This window comes from Anarrhichthys ocellatus, unplaced genomic scaffold (assembly GCF_004355925.1).
Source record: "Anarrhichthys ocellatus isolate YVR2014 unplaced genomic scaffold, GSC_Weel_1.0 scaffold6, whole genome shotgun sequence".
Lineage (NCBI taxonomy): Eukaryota > Metazoa > Chordata > Actinopteri > Perciformes > Anarhichadidae > Anarrhichthys > Anarrhichthys ocellatus.
Window position 1 is genome coordinate 15,030,265 of NW_022280036.1, and position 27,793 is coordinate 15,058,057.

The window sequence follows — 27,793 nt, forward strand, 5'->3', positions numbered from 1 at the left end:
CCCCCCCCCCCCCCCCCCCCCCCCCCCAAATACCCAAGCCAAGCCTGCACAAATCCACAAATTAAAACCCCCCTCCACACCCAACCTCACCCACAGCCTTCCCAATCCGGCCCCCCAAGGGAGACCCAATCCCAGCATCCCAAACCAGGTTAGACGCACATGTCATTTCTGATTACAGACACAGTGCTCACATCAGCTGCTGCCACAGGCACTGTCTTTTATTCCTCCTCTCTTTCCCCTGTCATACACACACACACACACACACACACACACACACACACACACATGACCCATGAGTGTGTGCTTAAACCAATTTCACCTGGCTGATTGCCTATCCAGGCTGTATAAATTAGAATTTATCTAGCACTGCTTTTCAACAAGTGAATTTTAAAGGAACAGTGCAATGTTTGCTTTCTTGCCAAGAGTTAGATAAGAAGATTGACTCTGCTGCCAGCAGATAGTTAGCTTAGCATAAATACTTGGAAACTGGTGGAAACATCTAGCCTGTTTAGCTCTGTCTAAAGGAAACAAAATCTGCCAACCAGCACCTCTAAAGCTAATTAGCACACTATCTCAATTGATTATCTGTATGAAAAAAATATTTTAAATGACAAATTATGACTATTTCTTGGCAACCAGCAGACTTCAGGATGTTACTGCTCATGGCCAAGAAATAGTCCACCACATACTCCATTGTAATATGGCGAATTATCATTTCAAAACTTAGATTTTTGTAAAGAATGAAGACACAAGATATAGTGGCGACCTGATAACCGAGTGGTTAGGGCTACGTCAACAGTTAACCACAGAAAACATCTTTGACCAGTTGTGCAGGTGTATTTACAGTTGATATGTGTATTTAACATGGGCACTCATGTTAATCAATTTCGCTTTTTTTTTTTTTCATTGAGTCAATGGAGCGCCGGAATAAAATAAAAGCTCCTCTTTCACATCCTTTTGTGTTTTTTACTTAAAGATTACCTAAAATGTATTGTCGGGCAATCAAAAGCAAAACTGACATCCCTTCTTACGGTGCATACCACATGGCTGCATATGCTCTGAGCAGAGAGTCCCAGGTTTGATTCTCAGCTGGCTGGACCATTTGCTTCCTTACATTCACTTACTCTCTGTCCCCACTATTCTGGTCTCTTTCCACTGTGGGTGTCAAATAAAGGCATAAAAGGCCCAAGAAATAATCTTTAAAAATGTTATGCTAAACCAAGCTACTGTACAACTCTTGACAAGAAAGCAAATAAGCAAAATGCTGCATTATTCCTCTAACAGTATGTATTTATGTGGTCCAACTTCCACTGTAGTAGTTTTGAAACAATATGTTGATTAACAAGCTCATTTCAATTTTTTAAGCAAAATGCCCAACATTTCCTGATTTACTTCTTAAACATGAGGATTTACTTCTTTTATGTGTTTTATATAATTTCATATCAACTACATGTGAGTTTTTAGTCGGACAAAACGAGCACCTTGTTTGCTGTCCGTTTCTTTCAGAAGGAACACCCTGTGGTGTTCACTGTATTTACCTCTGATGACCTCTCCTCCTGTGTGGGACTGGCTCTGTAGGAACGACAGCATCACGGAGGGCTGGTAGGTACAGTCCACGCAGGCCTGGACAGCCTGCTGAAGCACTGCGTTGACTGGAGCTGGACCGAAGTGGTCCGGGAGCTGCTGCACTAGCTTTCTGTCAAGGCGCGGGCCATAGTCACCGTGCTTGTTTACATAGACACACACTGGAATGACACAAAGAGACGGAAAACATGAACAACCTAAACATTGTTGGATTGTTTCTGTTGACTGTTGAAATCCAACTAGAATCGACCCACAGAGAGTCAGTTGTATCTGTTGTCATATTTACCTGTGCAAACCACATTTGAGCCGTTGCTCTGGTTGTTGTCTGCTGGGACGTGTCCGGAGCTCAGTCTGGTCTCTGGAGGTGGAACTGTGACTGCTGGTGCCACCAGAGATTGCACCACCTGGGGCTTCTTCTGGAGCAAACAACAAACAAACCCGCTCCCATTAACTCTCTGTAGCCTACAAAGGCTGTTAGTTAATGATTTGTTAAAGGTGTATTTTAACTCTTTCACTGCTCCATGTGAACGGCACATAAAGCAGCTACTAAAGCAAAGCTGCTCTCCTCATTTATGGTGAGTAAACATCCTCAAACTCCTCCCTCCCTTAAACGCTCCACCTCTGACCTTGTCTCCTCTTTATCAAAATCTGCCAAAATTCTGCCATAATGCATATAAACATAAAATGACAGGGTCACTGGACCGCACTATAACAGATTACAACTCTTGTGACATCTCACCTTAAGCTTAGGCTTGGGCCCTCTCTTCTTGTGTGGTCTGGGGGCCAGTTGAGCCTCAGAGCTTGTTCTGACAGGGCTCTGTGACGCTCCATTTGATGCTGCTGCCGCCGCAGCCTCGGCCGCCGCCTTCAACAAAGCGATGGTCTGGGATTTGGGACGACGACCTCGGACACCCTTGCGCACAGGCAGGGGTGGCAAGGGGTTGGGCAGTCGGTATGAGGTCTGCATGGAGGAGGAGAAGGAGTTGGAAGAGGAGCGACGTGCCGTGAGGGAGGCTGAGGTGGAAGAAACGGGAGCAAGGAGCGCACTAGGGAGGGTAACTGGATAAAATGGGATATGAGAGGGAGAAAGATATTGTTATTCTTTGTGTGATGCACATGTTAAATTGCATTGCACTAAAAATGACCTGCAGAGGAGATTTGTTTTGATTTTTCAGAGTCCTCTGAGATTGGCAGGTCCTTTGTATTTAGCCCCTCCTTACAATGAAATCAGAGTCAAAAGTCACAAACCCCCAGAGACCCGCCTGCGGGACGATTCCTCAAGCCGTCTGCTTCCAGCAACACAACAAAAATAGTGATTCGATTTTAAATCTTTTTAATATAAGGCACTAGATACGTATTAGAGGCCAGTCTATTGGAAGTTCAAAAATCTGATGACAATATATCAGCTAATGCTAGTTTTTTAACACAAACATATAACATTATATCTTCGTAAGAATGTTTTGAATTTGGTTATTAAAGAATTGTGAGCTAGATGATTGGGGGGGATGAGTATAACGGTATAATGCAGCCAATAAAACATACAAAAAACTATGGTAAACTATAGTGGGCTACAATAAACATGAAATGAAGAAGACTATGGTGCGAGTAAATCAGTGCTATGGAGTAGTTAAGCTACTGGTAATGTTGCACCCTTAAAATGAACCGTCCAACAACACATCCATCTTCGTTTTGCAACTTTTATTTACAAACCCCACGGTTAAGCACAAGCACATTTTGCCTTCAGCCTGCATACATCACGTTCTCTCAAAACTCTCTTAAAGCGACAGTGCTTTCTTCTGAAGGGTCAGTACACCAACCCTCTTCCCTTTACAGTTAGCAAGCATAACTACTGAAGTAAAACAAATATGAATGAACTTAAACACATATTTAAAGCAAATTATTTTACATAGACACACTGATAGTAAATTAGCAAGAAATATGAATTGACATATTTCAGTGCGCTACAGTAAGCTTTTTGTAATGCGAATCATGTCAACATTTTTCAAATGTTTTTCAAAACATGGCACTGTACTAACTGTACTAACATTTGTTATTACTCATCAGCTGATCTGCACACAGACACTGATACTGGAGTGTATATTAACAGATTTAGAGGGAAAATATTAGAAATGGATTATTAGAAATACCATACTGGCTTATTCATAAATTTAAACAACTAACATACAGTATGTGAGTGTTTTTAAATAGCTGCTTTGGTTGAACCAAACAAGGGTTTGTATACGTATGTGAGCTTTAAAGTCCCTAGAAGTTCTTTGTGCTGACTGTGGCATATTTTTGCATTGAAACTGTCAAATTTTACAAGCTTCCAATGGTGGATAATTACTTTTCTGGGTACTGTATCAGCGATAACCTTCAATTGGCTGATAATATTAAGCCTGGCTGGTATATCAATCAGACTCCACTGCTGTTACAATCCAGCATCCTGGTGGTCTTGGGGTTTTGGTGCGCCAATCATGTCATCATAATGTCCCAGGTTCAAGTCTAGCTTTGCTGCATGCAATCCCTCCTCCTCCTACTGTCCACTATCCAAATAAATGAAAACAAAGCAACCTGCTTGAAGGCGCTTCATGGATCACAGAAACCCTCCAATTTCTCAAGAAAGAAATATTATTACAAAATGCCAATCAGCTTAGGTTTTGAAATGGAAAGAAAGTGACAATAAAGTCAGAAAAGGCAGACTATAGTCAGAAAAGGAAAAAAAGCAGTGGCACCACCACCCCACGTGACTCTGTGATATGATCACATAATCATCATGTTTGAAAAAAGAAGAGCGCAAATGAGAGAGAGAGAGAGGGAGAAAGATAACCATCTCCTATTTCAATACCAACATATTGCTTGGTTAGAGCAGGGGCCTGAGAGTGCATGTGGAGGCTCTCATGGGGCCGAGGCTTTCATTAGAGCCTGCTTGACTGACGCGATATGGAGAGACTATGGAAGGTTTACAGTATTCTCTGAGGGGCCGGCCGGGGCACCCTGAAAGCTGCTTAATTGGGAAATGAGAGAAAGTGGGCACAGAATAGAGTAGTGTTTTGTTTCAGAGGGTGAGGTCTCACTCGCTCACCAGGAGGGGTCACACAAAGCGTGCTCAAAGAGGAACAGAAACACTAACCTGCAGTGCACGCAGCGGCACGCTTATTCACACCGAGCTAGAAGCCATAAGCCCCACAAAGGCAGATCAAAATTTGTTTGCAGGGTACCAATCAGTATCAGCCGGTTTTAATTCACCATGGGAAATCTGAGTTGGGGGGGGGGACTTCCTCTGATCTTTCCCTGTTGTAAAAAGGAAATAATCCATTCACATTATGTGACAGACACCAAAGCAACATGTGCCATTTCCACACTGCCGATTACTGTCACACTCTTCCGTTTAGTTTATTATCACTTTTTTTTGTAAAAGTCTAATCACCTCTGCATTTTTTACTGCAACTTTAAAGAAAATCGGCTTATAAATGCACTTCATTCCACAGTGGCTGACAGAATCATATATATTCTGTATCCGCTTGTTCAAGCGCCTCAGCGAAGAGGGGAAGTGATATTTACACTGAGATAAATACTCAAACCTAAGCCTCTGTGTTTTGTATGGCGGCACCATTTCATCAAATGGATATATTCTAAATGTTTTGCATCATTTTATACACTATTTCCCCAAAATACATTGTGACATATCTGTTATCTATGGAAACGTGTTTGGCTGCACAGACTAAATACCTGAGCCAAAACTGGAAGGCTGCTTGTATGAAAAGGGTTAAAGTACGGGTCCATTTAATGTCAGCTCCTTAACTCCTTATTTGACCCACTGTCAAAAAACTGAAATATTCCATTTGAAATGATATAACACAGAGAAAAGTAGCAAATCTTCACATTTAAGAATGGGACCAGCAAATGTATATTTTGGTAGAATTAGACAATTATGCAAATGTTTTCAATTGACTAATAAATTAATTAACAGCTCAGCTCTATATGCAGGCAACCATTGTTTTCCATTCATATCTGTACTAAATGAAAATCAACAGTAACCAATTTCTGCCAGATGTGGTAGAAAAGACGCATCTAAATTTGTAAAACAGCAGTATGGTTTGCATAATGGTTAGATGTGATGTCAAATGTGATTCGTAGCATGGCTAAAATATGCAAAACCATTCATGTAAACAAGTGTATTATATTATACAAATCTAAAGCTGCTGAAAAATGACAAAAAAGAAAATAATTAGAATTATTGGTCCGAAAAAATAGTTTAAAAAACAATTGGCATCCCGAGCATGGAAACGGTACAACAAAACAGACATATGGTACTGATCATGACTATATAATTCCAACTCGACCCGTTGACCCGTGTAAGCTACAGCTCGAGGAAACGTGCGTGTGTGTGAGTGTACATGCACGCATGAGAACGGGGTCGCTGAGAAGTGTGTCCGCTGTCTGGGGGTGGGGGGAGGGGCTCCACAGAGTTGCCTCTCATCTAATTACAACCACCCCCTACACCCCCGACGAAACAGTCCAGTCAGCCACACACACACAGTGATTCTGACGCCGTATGAATCTCATGAAGTGCAGATTCAGGTTTGTGTGTGTGACTGTGTGCAGACTGCAGAGAGAGGGAACTAACTTAAATAGCTTCATGTCAAAAAGTTAAAAAAAACAATGTTTTCCTGCACAAACTCTTCGGCGTGGCACACAAACAACAAAAATATCACTCATGTTCTACCGAGACTTGTATGGATGATGACTTCTGAGCTGATCGTTTAAGTTCACGTCCTAAAAAATAAGAGTGCAAAGAGTTAGTGTACTGAAAACAGATATGCACTAATCCTTGCATGAGCCTTTTGCTAACTAATTCCTGATGCTTTACACACGCACACTACAAAACGTATGATCAAAAACACATGGAGCTCCAAACATAATTGGAGCCAAAAATACTGTTAGGTCTGCAGACTTTGAATCTCTCTGAATAGCAAAAGCCACTAGTCTCTTACAATAAATGTGAGCGAATGCAAGGCATTCTAAAAGGTCTCCGTGCCAAACAAAGAAAACAGTGTCAAACTGTAGCTTTAATCATTAACACCAGGGTAGGAAACTGCTACACATGTGAGATGACGTGCAACTTTCATCTGAACAGCAGATTTAAGCTTTCACTTCCCTTTTTTAATGTTTTACCAAGACACAAGCACAAAGGCAAGTATGAGTTATTTTAAGTAAATACTCTTTTCTATTAGCTATTCGAGGACAGAATTATCAAATCTCAACAAGAAATGATTTCCAAGACACAACTACAACTTCCTGATTTGACTGAATGACTTTCAATGTGTGCAGTATTCATTGATATTGATTTGTTACATTCTAGGGAAGTTTAAGTGGAAATAAAATCATATAATGCATAAAAAGGAACAGAAATACTTCAACACAAAATATTGTCTCATAAAAAAAACATGTTTTTGCTACTTAAATGTGCCTGCACATCACTTCAGTATACTGCAACTAGTAGATCTAATCCTAACACATCCTTTAAAACACAATCCAGGGAGAGATAAGTAACGGTAATGTAAACTGTAAGCCTCACAAGAAGTTTCGCTCTTTCATTTTAGTAAAAAAGTAGACAGAAACGACTTGGTAGACAAATCAAACTCACCAGGAAATCCCCTCCAACAATGCAGAACTTCACTGCTACAGTTGTGGCTTTTGTAGTCGCAGCAGCCGCAGTAGTAGTGGTAATAGCAGTGGAGGTAGCGGCAGTGAGAGTAGTAGTAATGTCCGTAACAATACTACTCCCTCAGTACAGTTGCTTCCTTGTTCTCTCTTAGAAGAAACTCTCTCTTTGGCGTTTCCTCTCTCTGACTAATTTTTTCCTCTTCCTAACTTCCTCTAAAATACTCTCCTCATCTGCACTTCATTGTCTATTTTCTGTCTCTCTATCAGTCGCTTTCTCAGGTCTCTCCGTGAGTCTCCCCTCTCTTTTCTCCCGGCAGTAGTCCACAACAAAGCCCACGCTGCGGCTTCTGCTTCTGCTGGTTGAAGCCGCTGCAAAGCTTCCCTCCCAATGAATGAGCAGGAGGAGGGGGGTATTTAATTTGCATAGGGGCTAGGGAGGGGTAGAGTGAGGGAAAGAAGAGTGGGTGGGTGTGGGGGGGGGGGGGGGGGGGGGGGGGGGGGGGGTGAGTTGAGCCCTTTATTCATGTTATCTGTAGGCCATATCGACAGTCTACATCAGTCACCTGCTTCTCAGCAAGCCCCCGGGGGAGGCAGAGATGATGGGGGAGAGGGGTTCACGGTGGGGCTCCAAGAGCGGATGGGGGATGGGGGGGGTAAAAGGTTAGACTAGATCAGAAGAGTCCTGATTGAAACGGGTGAAAAGGGGCAAACTCCTGGAGTTGGTGCACACATCAGCAAGCTTTCCCTCAACATGCACACACACACACACACACACACACACACACACACACACACACACGCACACACACACACACACACACACACACACACGCACAGTCTCTCAGCCCAGAAGGAGTGTAACCCTAGACTATTCAGACATTCCCTGATGAAAGACGGCCAGGTCCAGCTCCAGGAAACAGTTGCCCAGTCGGATATCACCCAGGCTCTGGAACAATGTGGAGCGGAGCAGTCAGAGGAAGCCTGCATGGGAAAAGTCCCTTCAGTCGAAAAGTTCTTCATCTGACAAACTAGCTCTAACGTTTTCAAGAATGAAACTATTTTGCTATCTGTGTGTACAGCATGATGCTTCTTAATTAGATATGGCTTACAGATATATATTTATTTGACTTTGCTTGCATTCGAAATGTATCTTCAAGTCTACTCTTGTCAGGACACCAACCGAGAATTGGCTTTGTTAAGTCTGTGAGATCCAAATCACACTGATGGTTGATGATTTCAAAAATAAAAGAAGAGCTAGAAAGTTACACTAAAAGAATGCACTGATATTTTTTTTGTTTTTCTATTACTAATACCTGAGTAAATTGTGTAAAAAAAAAAAAATCCTCATTTACCACTTTGTTTCTGTCTACATGAATCAAGTATTTAGTAAATTAAATTGCATGTCTACAAGTTCATTATTGCCCAAATATAGAACATAAAGATAAGATATTATTTTGCCTTAAATAGTAAAAACAACTGTCATGTGTCTGTATCTGCTAAAATACAGAGATGCTTTGTTATTCTATGCATTATTCAGAAAGCACCATTCTGCATTCTGACCCAGTTTAATATCAACATAGACAAAGGCAAATCACACAAAATGTAAAAAAATGTATTAAAAAAAAACTATTTTTGCGTGATGGCCTGTACATAAAAGGGAAAATAATTTACACATCCAATCCTCTATTACTTCTTAGAAAAATGTGTCGCAGGGTCAATTTTGATGAAAGCTAATTAGAAATTTATAAATTTAATAGTAATTACAGAGTCTCTCACATGTGCGGCTAATTATCAGCTCATTAACGCCTCAACTAAGCCCTACTTATTCACTTACTCCCATACAAACATAGCTGTCTGGTGATTAACATTATCCTGCTGGCAGTGGTGGGCCGTCAGAGCCAGCAAGGCCTTCTCTGCTGGCCAAGACAGAATCACATTTTCCCATTATCTTATTTTCTCACTGCACAGCTCCTGTCTTCATCAGTTGCTCTGCTTCCAGTGCAGCTTGTTTTAAGTAGAGCTTTTATCCAATCAGATTTCATCTCTGTGTCTCTAGGTAAGAAGAGAGGCCCAAGGCCTGCAGACTCACAAGCGCATCCCTTTGTAGTTTAAGTGAATGGGGACGATATTGTTGATCGTCATAGTCTTCAACCAATCAGATCTTTAGTTTAACATGTTGGGCGTATTCTTTGACATGTCAGAGCCTGTTAGCTGGCCTAGCCATACGTGATTGGTCAGTGGGCTAACGTGACATGTTGGGCGGTGACAATCCCAATATCTGCTGCCTCTGTCGAGCGGACATTTTCAGCCCTCAAACGCATTCAAACGTATTCAAGAAATACAACTGGGGAGGCTCGACTGTCTTCACTGGCGTCCATGAATCGAGAAGGACTTCTGTTTATATATTATTATTTGTACAAATTGTTTTTATGAAGATGGATTTTTGTTTGGTTTTATATGTGATAGGAACCATTGTTACGTCCAATGTTGCACTGGGGACACATGTAGTCGGTGCCAGTGTTGCCAACTTGGCGACTTTCTCGCTAAATCTGGCGACTTTATGAACCCTCTTGGCGACTTTTTTCATCAAAAGCTACTAGCGACAAATCTAGCGACTTTTTCTGGTGTTGTTTTGACTCTGACGTGAAAGCACGTACGTTCTGCACTGTCGTCAACGAGCAGCGGGTGCTGCCGTGAGCCGCCCCAAAGCACTCACAGGCGGCTACTCTCACAGCAGCCTCGCGCAGCAGTCCCAGCTGCAGTCAGAGCAGAGAGGAGACGCACTCTCGGCGTATTCGTGTATCTGCACTCTGCAGTTAGTGTATTTATAGGTGTTGAGCTTCATTTTTACATGAAACAAATAATAACCGTAGCTGTGGCGTCATAATGAGGTGTTTCAGCTGCAGGACAGCAGTGAAGGCCCAGGTATAAAATGCACGGCTGCCTGGTGGGGTTTCTTTCTATTTACCTACAAACTTCACCTACACAAGCAAAGAGTAAATCTGTCTACTATAAGTAAGTCTCTCTGTAAGCAAAGAGCAGAGGCTGGCTTCACAAAGATAGACTTTGACTATGTGGCTCAAATCAAACTACTGGTCAAACATTAGATAGACGTATTAATTCATCTGCTGCACAAAGCTCTATAGTTCTGGACTTAAATACAACTAATTTGCCAAAAATTCTGAGTAAGTCAAGACTTTTTTTCAAACTAAAAAAACCTGAGAAACCGCATCAAACCGCTTGGCTTCGTTCTCTCCAGCAGAAAAATGTTGTCTTTTTGAAAAAGACTGTAACAGTACTAACACCTTCCAGTCATAGAAACTCTCAGTGCAGTGCAGACCTGCAGCAGAGCTGAGCTGCTGTGGCTTCTTAACGTGACAGGACGCAGCGCTTCTGTTTACTCATCGGTAAGATTCAGGTTAGTTTCTAAAAACAGCCTACTGAGCTCTCTAAATAGTCTTTCTTATAGCTCCCTGCATTTAGGTAGATTTAGTTAGAGATTTAGGTAACCAAGATAAGCTTAGGTTTAAAATAAGTCAGTATTTATTCTCATGAAATAGTCATCTAGACTAATCTGAGAGTAAAATTGAGCCTTGCCTAACACTACAGACTAATCTAAAATATCTTGGTGAAACTGGCCCCTGGTGAGCTCTAGAGGCGGATATGGGGACGTCACATCATGACAGCTCCCTTTACACACATGGATTAGTATTTTGTAGCCAGGCAGTCTTGTATGGACCGACATCGGAAGCAGACATCAATGTCTCTCTGGTGTATCGATACATAAACCTGACTGCCTCACTGCCCCGAGGACTGAGAACACGTAACTGCTGCCATCAATCAACAAAGTGGAGGAAACACAAACAAACACACACACACACACAGGAACACACACTTCCCATGAATCAAGAATGGTTGTTGGTCTGGGTTATTCAAAGCCCCATGTTTCCTGACCAGAGGACACCAACAACAGGGTAAAGGGGAGGAAGTTGCTCGATGGGAGCTAATGTAACGTAAAAGCAAACATGAGGATGGTTGATGTTCACTGAGACATTTCTCAAAGTGATTTTGATGGATATCAAACATCTAAATATATATATATACTGTATATATATAAAGAGCCAAACTTTGAACATTAAGCCTAAGCATTAGTGCAAATCACATCTTGGTATACTCCTGTAACCGCTGAGCGTAATTACCGTATAATTATACCCTGGTTGATAATTAATAGTTCAGTACTGCATTCACACTCATATTATCAACCAAAGCTGTAATTTGCCAGACACATAGAGGGAATGTTTTGCCTGGCGTCTATGGAAAAATTAGGAGCATATAAAAAAAGAAACAGAAGGATTATCTGAAGGGGACAAATGTGCACATTTGATAAATCTTGAAATGGTTATTTAGAGAAGCACTTTAAAATATTTTTAAACCAGATATTTTACAAGCATTTAAAAAGTTGACAGCATATATTTCTTGCAAAATGTCACAGCGAACTGAAACGGCGATAGCAGAGAAAAACCCCTGCAAATGTGTTCTAAACAAATATTAATCAAGATAGTATACATGGGAATAAACTGAGAGGTTACAGCCTCACCAGGTCATTTAGGGTGACGGCAGCTCCAGCTCGTCTTATTATTGTGTAGCATTTGTTTTAAAGTGATTTCATCACCTGTTTGCTAATTTTACTCCAAAATGTTGTATTTTTTCTGTCTATTTTATGTATTTTCAGTATTGTTATCTGTGTTTAGTATTGTTTTTATTGTGTTCTCTGCAACCTTTTATCCTGCATCCTGGCCAGGTCTGCCTTGCAAAACAGCTTTCCAACCTAAATGAGAATTTAAGATATTAAAAAAAATATTGATTTTATTCTTTTAATATGATTTTTATAGAATCAGACAAGCATCTGAGCTTTCAAGCTGTTTTTCACTTATAACAATTACAGTTACAACCTGTCTATAAGCTGCAAAAAAGCATAAAGATGCAACGCCTAAGATTAATAAGAGCTGACATGAAAACATAAATCTATGATTAGATACAATTTTTACATTTTTGTTGATACTTTCCTCCTTATCTAGACAGACTGTTTTCCCAACAACCACATAGTTCTACAGAAGGTCACAAAACAGAGGCTGTTTTAGGTTCAATTAAATGACATGTGCAAACACAACTCTATTCAGAGCCTGAAATGTGTTGTTTCTGGACATACATGACTAAATCTGTGCCTCTGCGGGAAAATCAGTGATTGCCGGTTTGCTCCAACTGCCAAGCTGCCTTGCCACATCTTTCAAAATCTTTCAAAAAGGCAAAACGGAGCTAAAAACAGCCCAAACAATCACACGTTTAAAAACTGCCTGTGGTTATGTAAAGGAGTGGAGTAATACGAGAGACAGGCCAGAAACTGGAATCTATTCCAGCAGACTCGCTGAATCTTCAGAGAACTCTGCAGCCTCAGTGTGGAGGTGAGAGCTGCGGGTCACAACCCCACCAACAAGGACAACCAACTCAAACCAAAACAGACAGAGGAAAACAAAACATACAGAGGAGATTCACAAATGAAAATCTGACCTCAACATTCCACAACTGACTTGGTTCTTCCTTTAAAAACTTGTTTCAGTGGAAACCAGTGCCTACAAGATGTCACACAATGGCAGCATCTTCAAGTATTTATCCTGTTACGATGATAAAGGAACTAACACTTTACTAGACAATTACACCGCCCATTATACACCGTTATTTCATGATACTATATAATTACTTTTAATAATTGCTATCAATTAATGCACCTAGAAATACATCCATGAAATCAACCAAAACATGTTCCTTCTTTGTAAGATTTCAGAAACATCTGACGTTATTGATTACAATGATCGATCTCAATCTCTTACATCATTTTTAGCAACTTGATTTCACTATTTAATTTTATAGCAATAATTAGCTCCCTATTCTGCTCATCACATTGCCGTTTTCTGCCTAATAAGACTAACTTTTATGTTTAGCAGACACATCAACTGAATCAGTAATTATAATTCAACAATATGTCGTACACTGAAATAGGTCACTTACTCATGCCTGTACTTATTTATGTCAGCGTCATTTTGATTGCAGGATTTTTACTTGTATTGAGTATTTTTACACAGGTATTGCTTCCTTGACTTCATTGACAGATCTGAGTAATTCCTCCACCACTGGTCACAATTTGCCACATATTTAGTCAAATGCTAGCAGGGAAGCAAATTATGATCGACTGTTTGAGACACATTGTGATGTCAAGTATTAAACTCAACCCATTTTAAGGACAACGACAGACTCAACAAGCTCTGAACAAGGCCTCCCTGTCTTGATATTGGCCGAGAAATATGACACCCAGTACCGGGGATGATGAAGTGAGCGCACCGAACAACCAACAGCTGAAGTCAACGCTACAGGTATGCTGAGCTGTCCGTTACAGCAGCGCTTCTCACATGGGGGTGCATTAACACCTAGGGGTACTTTTGGAGTGCCGCAGGGCGGGTACGGTAGATTTCATTCTTTTCAAGACTCGATTACTGTAACTCCCTGCTCTCTGGCCAAAAACAAACCAAAAGTCACTCTCTCGCCTCCAACTAGCTCAGAACAACTAGCTCAGCAGCTTCTCACTGGTTTTAACAGACGACATCACATCACCCCAATCCTGGTTGCTCTTCACTGGCTCCCTGTTCGTTTTAGAATTGATTTTAAAATTTGACTGATCACTTTTAAAGCACGTATGGGTCTGGCCCAAAAACATATAGAGGAAGTGTTGACCCCTTATGAGCCAGCTCGCAGCCTTAGATCCTCAGGTGGGGCCCTTCTGGCATATTTTTACAGACTGGCTGTCATGTGATGTCGTCGCTTTACTGTTTTATTTGTTGAATTCACAAAACTGTTTTACAAAATTATTTTATTTATTTCTTAATTTATTTTTATTGTATTGACTGTTTTATTTCCGTTTCATCTATTGTACTGATTTATCTGGGTTCAACTCTTACCTTGGTTGTCGTGCTTTGTCGGGTCTCAGTGTTGAGCTTTCTGTTGTTGTTATTATTGCCTATAGTTGCTGTCAAAGCACTTTGTAAACTTTGTTTTTAAAGGTGCTATATAAATAAAGTTAGTATTATTATTATAATTATTTAAAAAAATGTTGATTAAACAGCTTTTAGTCATGCATAATTCCTGAAATTACAATAAGGATGCTATAATTAATACAATAACAATTTGAATTTAAGTGCGATTCAGTTTTACTTTCTTCAATGCAATCGTTAGCTGACGTAAACTGATAACTGCAGCAACAAACACAAAATGTTTTGCGCTGGTCAGGGGGTACTTGGCTGGTAAAATATTTCAATGGGGGTACATTGTTGAAAACCACTGCATTAAAGAGTTGGCTCAACTATGTTCTCAGCATGTAATGAGGAGGCAGACGCATCTGAATTTATGCTCTGCTGCCCTCTAGTGGTGAGAATTACATAATGTAATTTAAAGATCTCTGATAAAACACCTGTCCACCCTCAAAACAAGACCACCAAATAAGTCATTGTGATAAATTAGCTTACGATTGACTGATTGTCCTACATAAGCATCTTCTGACTGTTAGGATGATAACTTTAAAGCCATCTGTGGGATTAAACAACCATATTCTGAATCTTATATGATCCTCAGTCTCAGTCAATGAGCACTTGAGAAGTAATGTCCTTTTCTCATCCTCACGGTATATTAAAATAATTATATTAGCTCATTTGACAATTGATTAGGTTTGCAAATATATGATCATGGTGATCCAAAATGTAATCATATGATCTACTTTATAATGGAAATCTGTGGTATCACTGAAAATTCATTCATGTATTGTTATTGAGGCACAACATTGCACAAAATATATGAAATTCACAATTTACAGATGGCACATTGTACACACTACACGACAATAAAACATAACAATCAAAGCAGCACTCACAGAAATTTCCAGGCGGCTGCAAGCTGTGTTTTGTCAGGGCACACCAGCCGACGGGGAAGATGTCTCTGGAGTCGAAGGGGCACCAATAGTCAAAGGCGCCTCGCCAGCCGTCAAACATGACGAAAATCTCCTGACCTCTGACCTCTCCAACTGTGGCGGGACAAATCAGGTAAGGGTTCTTTCTGTCCACCGCTTCCAGCTTCATACCAGGCTGGAAGTAGTTTTTTGCTGGGCTGGCTGGTTCCTGAACATACACACACACACAACCACACACACACACACACAAACGTATACATAATCAAGCAAATTAACACTGTACAATCACAGAATTGCTTGTATCTTGCAAGTCTTTGAAGATGCTTACTAATGAATATACACAACTTTAATCATATTTTGTTGAAACAAAACCCTGCTTTCTCCACATTGTGCAGTAATAAAAACTATACTGTATGTATTGACTGGCATGCTGCTGTGTCTGATCCAGTGTAAATGGCATATGAATGGCTCCCCCTTGTGTCTGTGCTGATTACTGCAATAGAAACAGTAGAAAAAGTAGAAAACTACCATTACATGTTGTTAAGTCAAGATTTATATTTGTATCAATTATGATCCCAAGCGTATAGACAACAATCTGCTTTTATTAGTAGGTTTAAATGGTTGAGATTATGTGGGGGTTTTGTTGCACTGTTTTAATCATTTAATAGCTGGAGTTCTTAACATTGACTGTGAGAGGATTAGGACACCTGGAAAAACAGGCCCCACTTAATACTGTCTCTGTCACTCTTTTTCTCATGAAACGAGGAGAAACCTGACAACAGATCTGTCAATTCATTCTGACAACTTCAAAGGTTGATCAGCTACAGCAAAACGGAAAGTACTGTAATATTACTATTTCGTCTCGTCGTCGTTACCTTTTTAAAAGCAGAGGCAGGGGCCATCTCTGCTCCACTCAGCGTTCTTAGGAGGAACATAGGCCACGACGAAGCATTCATCCTGAAACCTAAACACAAGGCCAGATTTATTAAATTGCAGACAGAGGTTGGTGTTGTCAATGAGCAGGACTTTCTTATGTCAATACTGGATTTACATATGAGTTTTGCATCCGTGTGACTCGATTTGTTTGGTATTTGCTTTGCATTTTTTCTTACAAAGCTAAATGGTCAGCTGTTTCTCCAAACTGGGAGAACGATCAAAGATCTGGACAAGCTCCACTCAGAAATAAGGCCTCACCATCCTGAGAATGACATGATGCCCATTCACCAATTATATGATAACGGTTTAAGTTGTCCCAGCCATGACATTGCGACAGTGCGACAGTGAGCCAACAATACCAGGACGCTGAAATTGAAGCAGCTAAATGGAATTCAGCCATCATTTATTTTAGTTATTCACACCGGTGCTTTACCTACCGTGACATGTCAAAAAGGTCAGTCTCTACACACCCACACAGTCCTGAAAAGAGATCTCATCAGTGAAAATTGAGTGAGTGGGTTTGAGTGTGTCGGGGGCTTTAAGGTTCAAATGATGTCATTACAATATTATATCTTTAATTCACTGTCGGCTTCCTCAAGTGTTAGTGTATTTGAGAGGAAATATATTTTAATGCAGAACTTGTGCACTTACAGTATCTACAAGAGGAGAATGTTCTGTGTCTTAACAGGAAGTTTAGTGCTTGTTTTATTGCACTTCAGTGAGTTTTACTTTTTCTTCTCATTCTGGTCTTTTCCCTGGAAGGCACAGAAAGCTTTTATACAAGAGAGACCTTGTGACTTCTTTGTCTTTCTACAATTGCAGGGAGGTTTGGGTATTACCATGTCTGATGTGTTGCAACAAAATGCTTAAAGACAGTCCCAGAAAGTGTGGTCCTTGTTAACCCACTACATATCTATCACATTATGAATAACAAATTAGTTTGAGACAATTATTTACATATTTCAACTCTCAAACAAATGTCATGTAAAAATAGACAAATATCTGTCAACTCACCCAGTGGTGGCTGCAGCATGTCTCCGTTCCTCTCGCAGGTTCCTATTGGTTGGATGTCTAATGAGTCGACCAGTCTCCAGAAGTCGTTGGTGTTGTCACTTCCATCCAGGCGCAGGCGGAGACGAGTACCCATCATGCCCATCACCGTTGCAATGCACACAGAGTTTGAGTTGCGAGGGTCCCGCGCTTCAAGCTTCATACCTGCTTTAAAGTCATTAGAGGGGGGGACTCTGGACTGCAGAGGGACACACAGGGACATTCAGTCACTATCATGCAATGTGAGGACACTTATGACAGGAAGACCCACAAAAAAATCTTTAAAATGGGTCATAAATATATACTTTCACTTAAAAAAAACGACCAAATCTTTTTTATAATAAAGCTGGGTGCTGACAGGAGCAAATCGACCATTTGTTTGGGACTATTTTCCACCATGGCTTTACAGCACCATCTTATTTGACTATATATATAAAAATAAGCTTCCAAATGTTCATCTTAATGATGAAACATGTCACTCACAACAACAGAACGGCTCATTGATGTGTTTTTAGTCTTTGGACAACAATGTAGCTGTATGGCAGAGAGGAATATCAGGCTTTATCTCCACAGACATTAGTTGGAATGTATGTATTGTTGATTTTGGTTATTATTGACAATAAGAAAATACTAGAATATCACCAGACTTATCCTTAAAACAACACCTTTGACTAAACAACCCTTACTTACGAAACATTAGACATGCTTGTCCTGACTCTGGTTCATGGCAGACTGTATCTAACATTGACAATATTACAAAAATACGAACATTTGAAAAAGAAACAATTTAAAGGGAATGAATGACATGGGACCCTGAAAAGCACCTTAATAATCATTACCTGTTTGAATGAAGTAGGCGATGCTGCAGTGGAGGATGTTTGTCTCAGATAGTCTTCCCACCTGAATGGTTCTAACAACAAAAACAACCAACTGATTAATTAAATATCGGTGTAAAAACATGTAACAGAAAACAACGTAAAACATTTTAGAGGGAATGTCATTGACCATTTTTGATAAAAGGTCTGATTTTCTATTTTATTAAACCAATAATAACTTTTTGGCCACTTGAGGGCAGCGGAAACAAACTGAATACAACAGTGACCTGACTTTAAGCTAACGTTAGCTTTGACGTTTATATGAAGAACTTCCTAGCTAATAGTTGCAGCAGTTCATCTAACTTACTAACGTTATTTACGGAGCAACATTAGCATTCATTTGGACTAAAGTTAAGTCGAATACTCAAGTTTTTAACTCTTTTATGCGTCTCTACTGTGGTCTACTGATGGGAATCCGCTAGACAGATAGACGCTCGCTAAAGTTTGACGCTCGCTGCTTCTTCAGTTTCACCGGTGTTGACAGTTGGATCTGTTAGCTCATCTCCATTACCCTGTTTATTTATAACATATAATTAATCATTTAAAAAAAAAAAAACCGATGGCAATGTTTTTAATTTCAGTGTATTGGGATTTAGTTACTCCATATCAATACCAGGATATATCAATCTACTAACCTGTACCAGCTTACTACACTGAACACCAGTGGTGGAAGAAGTAGCCTAGTAGCAATAGCGGTCTAAAGATGCTTCAGTAAATTACTAAATACTTTAGCAAAAGTCCTAAATTCAAAATGTTACTAAAGTACAAAAGTACTATCTTCAAACTATACTTAATGTATCAAAAATAAAATAACTCATGCGGCAGAATGTCTCCTTTCAAAGTGTTATATTATTATAGAATATTGTATTATTCGTTTTTTAACACTAACAAATACATGTAAGAGCATGTTGATGTTGAAGTTTCAGATACTTTGTATATTACTAAATAAATAAGTGGATACTACTGTACAGCATAATACATCTTATTTCATAGTGGAGAGTAACTAGAAGGGTCAAATAAATGTAGAGGAGTAAAAGTACAAGTATGTCAAACTTGTATTTAAGTACAGTACTTTAATAGATGTACTTAGTTACATTCAATCACTGCTCAACACATAGTGCACATATCTTAATATTGGATTTTAGTACGTCTTCTATTTTATAACATTGTTTTCATGATTTTTTCTTTTCAATAGTTTCCATGTAATGTGACCCTAACTATAAATCAATATCAAAAACAATTACTACACTGGACACATACAGCATTGAAAAATTGCTTAATCAAACAATAAAAACTTTTATTTCTTAACGAGCACATAAATGTATATAGGCCTTGGGCAGTAACCAAACTACTGCTACTACTGCTACTACTAAAACTACACACAGATGTATTAAAGTAAATCATAAACATAGCAGACCTAATTGTTGGGATGTTCAATGGATTGCAGCGAGAGAGAGAAATGCCCAGTGTATGCTTATTTATACCACAGCTGCTAAATCTGCACAGTTCAGGAAGTTGAGAAGAAATATGCAATTAAATGATAATGAGGTGAAGGTAATCTCTGGGGGAACTGCTCATCAAAAACTTGGTAAAACATTCTGAAAATGTATCTTATGAGTGCTTTTGTTAACCCACCCCAGAAATGACTGAAAAAAAGACAACATAGATTGCTGATCACTGTTAATACAAGTACTGACACAGATGTAGCTGGATTCTATTTTTAAAAGGTATTAACTAAAAATAATTCTGACTCTCAATGAAAGGATCAATAATGAAGAGAAGAAGAAAAACCAGAGATCAGAGATGCCAACCATTAGATTTGTCGAGGGGAGATCCTGCTGTGATGCTGCTTTGTCTCTCTTTCTCCTCTTTTTGATCTGAAATCCACAGATGATTGAACTGCTCATCAGAATCTGGGAGCTACTGAAATACAGACTGTAATTAATGTGAGAATGAAGGCATAAAACATGTGATTGGAATAGCTCTGACAAAAAGATGAACACCCAAAAATTCTAATTATGTTTTTTTTTTTTTATCTTTCTGTGTTTGTTTTATGATCAAACTGGCGTTTAGGCCTATTAGTACATGTGAGAATCAGCCTTAAGTACGACAGTGACAGTACACTGTGGAGGCCTACCTCTGTGTGGTGTTCGGCCCATGATGACCAAAGTGAAACGTGCGGCTGGAGCCAGACAGAACGTTACCTACACAGACACTGGAGAGGAGACAGAAACAGTCCAAAAACGTCAAAATGCACAGACCCACTGTAATGTATGCTGTGGGATGGTGGGTACTGTTGTTTCATGTGATATTTCACAGCATTGCCAGTAAAATGAAGGACAGGGACTTTAGATTCAGAACTCGAACACACATCTTTGACACACATCACCATTAAGATTATAAACCTACATGCAAAAGTATTTCTAAGTATTTCTGTGTTTTCCCCTATAGCTTTGCATCAGCTTCTTCTGTGCCAAATACGTCTTTTTAAAATACTACTGTTGGTTTATAAAGCACTGAATGTTTTGGGGCTAAAATGAATGTATACAATCTGCAATTGCAATATCAGTCAAAGTATAGTCACTTAATTTTTTATATTTTGGAAGATGTTTTTTTCAAAATTGTTCAGCCCTCGTCTCAACTAAACACAGATACGTTTTTATCCAACACATATGACAAAACTCCCAGAAATTCCAGATCTGCTCAAACTCTCAGTTCTTCCAAATCAAAGCTAAAGACTTTTCAGTTTGCCACAGCATTTCGTTAAAGTAAATTTAGCACCATTTATTCATATCTTGTATTGCACTGTAACTATTGTGTAATTTATATTCTCCTGTTTAGTCGTATTCTAGTTTAGCTTATTCATATCTTCTATTTGATGTTACTCTTTTGAAACCTATTCAATAATGTGTTTCTGATATTGTCTTGTGTTTCTTATCTTGTCTAATCCCATTTTTAAGTCTTAAAGCACTTTGAATTGCCTTGTTGTTGAAAGGTGCTTTACAAATAAACAGGCCTTGCCTTTTTCTCTATGTAGTAATATTAAACAGTGGTAATATAGTTTTGTTTTAAAAGGTCAAGTCTGGTGATATTTTTCTTGCTGTCAACAAATCCAATGAAAAGACCAAGACCAACAATGAATCCATGGCCAAAGCCATCGTTGTTGTTCACAAACGATTAAAGACACAATGAGCCACACTGCTGAATTTACGTGTTCTATCATTAGCATTAACACACACACACACACGCACACGCACACACACACACACACACACACACACGCACACACTAAATATTCACTAGAGCACCAAATGTGTATCATTCTACAGCTGAAAATAGTCCCCAAAAAATGCACCATTTCACAGTGTCCAGCTGTGAAAGTAACTTAAAGCCAATATTCCATCTAAATACATTACCGTCATCCTTCCTGTGATATCTAATCTGATACTCACAACTTGGATATAAACATGATATTCTATAATTTACAACAACTTTGCACATCAAAAATAGAACAGCCATGAAGGATGCATTAAATCTCAATAAGAACATCTTATCCTATTAATAAATCATATATATAAATAATTACCCCATATACACATTTGAATGAAGAGGTTCAAAGTCCACGAGTTAGCAGCTTTGCTACACAGCTAACATTTACTCCTGATGTGCTGTACAAATTATTAATCAAATAAAATTGTTACCACACTGTTTACGCTGAAGTTCTGGTCAGAACATTGAGGTTTACAAACCCTCCCAGCATGGTCCCACTCCCTGCCAAGTCCGCACATAGTGATAGCTCAAAACTGAAGCAGAAAAATAATCCACAGTACCAGAGCATCAAAGAAAACGTGATGCACTCTAAAGTAAATCCAGAAATTCAAAGGTTAAAATCCGTCCAGAAGCCAGACATTGTCTGCTTCGCCATGTGCTTGAAAATCTCAGCATCTGCAAAGCATTGTGGCTGAGCCTCCCTCTGAAGACCCCTCTCTGTCTCTGCAGTGAATCCCATTGAGTGGGAAGAAGCCATAAAGATTCCAAGCTGCCATAAAAAGCCATTAAGACGTGTGGATGCGGGACGTCTGCTGGCCGACATGAAAAGGATTCTCTGCTCTCCGCTCAGCTGCCGACTGTTCAGTGTTTGCACTGGTCTGCCTGTCTCGCTCAAGAGGGTCAGACAAAAAAAATAAAAAATGCCCAGCAGACCAGGAAGCACTTAATTTTTACAACCCCCATTTACCACTAAGGCACTCACTTATCTGGGATCAGTGTAATGTTAAAGGTAACGCTTTCTGTCAAAGTGTTACTGATAGTAGATTTTCTCTATCGTGGGAAAACATTTGGATGAAACTTTATACTTTACTCAAAGATGTTTTGTAATAGTGATGCTAAATTTGAATAACAATAAAGTATTCATACTGCATTATGAAGCATTTTACTTTTTTACAATGTTCATTTATTGTGTTACTTCACCAATTTATACATTTCACCTGAAGTTATGTGAAAGACATAATGTTAGAATGTTAGAATGAGGGCTGTAACTAATGAGTTATTCCATTAAGAAATAAATAACTAATAATGACTTTTACAATCAATTTATTAATTGATTAAGTCTAAATGTCAGAAATCTGTGAAAAACGCCCATCGCAAGTATAGAGCCCAAAGTGACAGATTCCAATTCCGTGTCTTGTACCATCAACAGCCCAAACATATATATATATATATATATATATATATATATATATATATATATATATATATATAACATTGTTTTTTTTTAAGAAATGTTCCTTTTTTAGATGTCTCCAAATACCTTGTTTTGTACAATCAACAAGTTCAAAACCTCAACATATTCACAAACAATCACATAAGACAAAGAAAAGCAGTAAATCTGGATCAATCAGATGATTAACTGATTAGTTGAAATACAGAAAAATGACTTGACAACTATTTTGTTCGTTAATTAATAATACCAGATACCTAAATGGCATATATTTGCTGGTTCAAGCCTCGCACAGTTTTTTGCTGCATTTCTTTTCTTTTTGTGACTGTAAACTAAATATCTTTAGGTTTTGGAAAATTGTTAAGACATTTTATAGACAAAAATATGAATCGATTAATTGACAAAATAATTGGAAGATTAAGTAATAATCTTGGAAGTATGTAATATCTGACATTGCTTTAAAAATGGCTAAAGTAAAAATGTAACTATTACCAAATGTACAATGATATAAAGCAGAGGAAAGCAGCAAATGCTGACAAAGCAGCATTTTTTGCTTGATGATGAACTTAAATGATAATCGGTCGTCAAAATAGTTGCTGATTGATTAACCAGCCAGTTGTTTAAGCTCTACTTGATATTCTATTTACAATTAATTTAAATCATGAAGACTTAAGAGAGTTGACAAAGTGAGTCTATGTGCAGTTTACGCTGTAGCTCATCTTTGAGGTGAAATATTGTTTTTTTTAACCAGGCAACAATGAGATCAACCTTCAAAACCAGACTGAAACCCGTCCTCACTGCATATCCTGGTGTTCTCTCTCTCAGGCGGGTCATTTGGAGACAGGAGGGTACAAGGATCACGTTACTGCCGGGAGGCTGAGGAGTGTGAGCCGCTGCAGGGCGTCACCTCCAGGGTGCAAACTTAGATCAAGCCTATCTAAACAAAAACAAACAAAAAAAACTTTCAATACAGAGTATTTTTCAATAAGACAGCTGTTGATGCAGACATTTAGGTTACACCACACCTCTGTGGCACCAGGTCGCACGTGTGTTTGTTTGATTGATAAATAATGTCTTTCTTTTTTAGCGTGCAGGATTTAGGCGCGGGGAGGGGGAACCACTGAATCAGCAAAAGATGAAATGAAATCTGAAAAGAAAAGTCCGTGACGCATTTTCATTTGCGTTATGGTCACACAGTCTGTGTGCGGGACAGTGGTCATCGTATAGGGGCTAAACAAACACCGCTAACGTTACATTAAATCAACAGGCGCGATAACACGCGGCTGCAGGATCATAAAGGAGTTGTTATAGCTGCAGTGTAACCCTCTGTAGGAATTCAGTAAACAGAAAGAGAGGAGGAAGGGGGGGTCAATGTAGCTACTGTACGCACCAAGCTCTCCGCCTGCAGAATACTGTATAAACACGCTCTGCAAATCCACCACTGCAGGGACAAACAGCAGGAAGGAGCGCCGCTTTAGATCGCAAACTAGAGAGAAACCCGTCACCGGAAGCACACGAGACTAATAATGAGACACGAGCCGTATACCAACCGTTTGAACCGGGTATTTTGATGGGAGATTCCTCACTTTCTGATGCAAGCCGCCATATTCGCTGCAGCTCCGCGCATGTCCACCACGCAGTGCTGTAATTCATGTTTTTCCACTGGAGGTTGAACAAAAAATAAAATCAGACAGAGGAGTGGGGAATTATTAATTCGTCGTTTTATTGAGACGGATATTGTTTCATGTTGGGTTGTGCTAATAAACTGCATGTGGTGTGGGAACGAAAACAGAAACACTGACTGTGTTGTTTCCTGTTTTTTATGCAGGAGAAGGTGATGAGAACGACTCAGGAGAGACACAACTGCAGGCATTGTCAGATTCATGCGAAGTGGCTGCTAATGAAGAAAACAAATAGTCACTAAATGAAAAAGACACACCATTTCCAAAACATATTGGATTGAGTCTTTGTAATAAGAGGCTACAACGAACCAGCCCAATTAAGGGAAATTAGTGCTGGATTTATTGATTATTAATGCTGAAAGAAGTAATCCTCTTTTATACACTTTTAAAAGTACTAACACCATTGTGTAAAATTACTGTTAGAAAAGTCCTGTATTTTTCCTGTATTGTCAGAAAATTTTACTTAAGTATCAAAAGTATTCAATAATGATTATATTACTTTATAGATTATACATATTGATACATTTACATAGCCTAAGCAGCTGGTGAAAGTTGAGTTACTTTTAACTACTTTATATGTGTATATTTACAATCTCACATTACTTTAAAGTACTTTTAGCCATTTTATACATCCTTCATCAGATAAAAACATTCCTTTTATGCTAACTCTGGCTCATTTGTAGTTTTGTTTTTCAGTTGATCAGTGAGAACTGCATATCAAATGATACATGATAATAAATAAAATAAGGCTAATTTCCCTGGGACCAACAAAGTTGATCTGATCTATGTTAAACATGCTTGTTTTTAACGTCTTAATCTGTAACCTGTAGTGTGATACAAAAGTAAAGAATGCAGGTTTAAGATTAACAACCTCTTCCACACAGTATTTTTCATTCCTGAAACTGTCACTGACAAAATGAGAAATACTTTCTTTACAATCTCGAAAATATTCAAATCATTTTCTCTAAAATAAGAAATGTTTCAGGAAGGTTTTCTTCAGTGAGGACTGAGACCAAATGCTTCACATTGTGTGAGCTCATGTGGAGTTAAAAGCAAGATGTCACTTCTGCAATAACACATCACACATAATGATGAGTCACTATCCCATCATATAGGCCACTTGTGAAAACGTAACTGTATTTACTTATGCTACTTGTACCTATTGAATCATGAATGCTATCTATATTTAAAATGTCCTCTTATCTGACCTTCACAACAAATGCTAATTAGTTTATGATGAATTCTAAAAGCTCTGTCTATAAAGTAAGCTCCATCTCAACCAGCATGAAAAAGCTAATGCCCCATTCATACAATCATTTCATAACAGCATTCAAAGGGTCATTATGTATAAAGAAAAGGCTTTTTGAAAAGAACATTTTTCTCATAATTATATACTTTTATTATAGTTGTTATATGACACATCAATACCTTATATAATGAGGTATTTATGGCTGTTGGACAGGGGAAACCAATGATAAGGATGGTGCGGACGTCAAACACAGAACACATGGTCGTTAGAAAGAAGAAGAAGAAGTAGAAGAAGATAGTGTTTTTGCAGCATCTCGTGTGCAAAATATCCAGAACGCTCATTCGGAAGCCGATAGAACCAGGGTTTGTGAATCCAGTGAATTCACACTGATCCGCCAATTAGTGCAGTCATGAAGGGGAGGTGTAGGTGGCGGAGAGCGGAGACGAGCTGCAGGGAGATTTTGAATCAGTGACACAACATGCATTGATGCAGCAGCAATGTCAAGAGCCGGCAGTGTGAAATATGTGCTAACAGGGAGAACAACATCAGGCGTGTTTCAGATTTGACAAAATGATGAGCTGGATCGCATTTTTTTCACGCCAAAGTTTTATTTTATCACAGCTCGTGGATGTTAAACGACTGCTGGAACGCGCATACGTCCGCGCTTCTATTGGCTGTACGCAGCGTCGCTCAGAGGAATGACGATTTTTTTTTTTTTTGCTACTGCTATAACCAGCTGATGCTGAGGCTATGAACACGGAGCCTCTGAAGAACTGTTCACGGTACATAGAGAACCCCCTCATCGGCGCTATGCCTGCGGATTCGGTCTCGTCTCCATCCAGGGATTGAGTGAGTAGGACATTTGATCGTGTCACGACGCACAGGCCCGGGCTCGTTTTTTTTCACTCTCTCTCTGTCGCTCCACATGATGTTTCTTCACCTTCCCACATCATCATTTTCATGGGCATGATGCTGTGTGCTGCACAGATCGAGCAGTCTCATCTCACACAGGCGACACGTCACACCTGCAGGTAAAAAGGGGTTTTATTGATGGACGGGCTGCTGTGGATTGTTTTGGGGTTTTTTATGCTAGTTTATCACGATGTCTAATTACGGGTTTATGGGTAAACGTCGTTTTGCTGGTCTTGTTGTGCAACACTGTCGTGAACATGGTCCGTGAACTACGTTGTGGTGTGTGCTCTGGCCGCTGTGTAGGCTGAGAAACGCGTGGACAGCGACGGAATGGTGGTGCGCTCCGCAACGCAGCGATGAGAGAGACGCAGTTTCGATGCAGAGAGAGCAGCATTACTATCCTCTCTCTCTCTCTCTCTCTCTCTCTCTTTCTCTTTCTCTCTCTCTCTCGCACCTCATATACACACGCACACACACATTCTCGTGCACGCGGACGCATGCACCTGCCTATTAAAAATAATCTTCCAAACTCACACATTCCCGTGCGTTCGCTTTGCATGCGAGACACCAACAGGCGTGTGTTGTAGGAAGATTAATGCTCCAGTCCATTCTGTCAGGGTTCTCTGGACTTCCCTGACGTCTCCACCTTATGTCCGTGCACCAGCTGTCTGTCTGATGGCTGCAAGAAGGAGCAGCAGCTTATCTATAAACCTTCTCTGTGCTGAACCCAGTTTTTAGGAACATTTTTCCTCGATGACAGGCAATAATGCATAGGCTGCTCCAGGTGCAGGGTCTATTCAGAGACGATACAATATGGATCTAATCACTCCCCAGTGGCAGCAACATTTCCTTATTAAATGACCATGGCCTCAACATCCACCTTATCACTTCCCCTGGAAAGACTTCCTATGCAGTGTGGAGTGCACACTGCATAGGAAAACGCCCACACAGGCACATGAGCCAAATCAACATTAAAGTGTTTTTGCACTGCTGAATAAATCAAGTGTTAAACAAACGAAGTTGGACTGATACTGTGAGAAGCTTTGATGGTTCCAGTCCAACAGCATTCGCATTACAAAAGAGGCGTTTAATAATCGTGGTCAATTT

General features: G+C 39.5%; 2 protein-coding genes across 14 annotated transcripts in view; one reads left to right on the plus strand and one right to left on the minus strand.

The window, feature by feature from the left end:
• The window catches only part of scml2 (Scm polycomb group protein like 2), a 28,698-nt gene extending 4,223 nt beyond the window's left edge, over positions 1-24,475 (minus strand). For 2 of the 11 annotated variants that reach the window (XM_031846386.1, XM_031846379.1), the window contains exons 1-10: positions 23,642-24,370; positions 20,261-20,338; positions 19,935-20,000; positions 18,088-18,158; positions 17,213-17,447; positions 16,138-16,226; positions 15,227-15,470; positions 2,324-2,643; positions 1,871-2,000; positions 1,539-1,745 (exon numbers count right to left, since the gene is read on the minus strand). In XM_031846386.1, the coding sequence (XP_031702246.1) occupies positions 1,539-1,745; positions 1,871-2,000; positions 2,324-2,643; positions 15,227-15,470; positions 16,138-16,226; positions 17,213-17,447; positions 18,088-18,158; positions 19,935-20,000; positions 20,261-20,282 (1,384 nt within the window). In that variant the 5' untranslated portion in view covers positions 20,283-20,338; positions 23,642-24,370. Of the gene's footprint in view, positions 1-1,538; positions 1,746-1,870; positions 2,001-2,323; positions 2,644-15,226; positions 15,471-16,137; positions 16,227-17,212; positions 18,159-19,540; positions 19,622-19,934; positions 20,001-20,260; positions 22,803-23,611; positions 24,371-24,393 lie in introns of those variants that run through there. The other 9 variants (XM_031846383.1, XM_031846381.1, XM_031846384.1 and 6 more) reach the window with 9 other exon arrangements.
• A 1,634-nt stretch (positions 24,476-26,109) lies between these two features.
• cdkl5 (cyclin dependent kinase like 5) overlaps positions 26,110-27,793 on the plus strand; it is a 31,404-nt gene continuing 29,720 nt past the window's right edge. The window contains exon 1 of one of the 3 annotated variants that reach the window (XM_031846264.1): positions 26,110-26,805. The gene's annotated coding sequence lies outside the window, so the exon portion shown is untranslated. The remainder of the gene's footprint in view (positions 26,806-27,793) is intronic. The other 2 variants (XM_031846265.1, XM_031846266.1) reach the window with 2 other exon arrangements.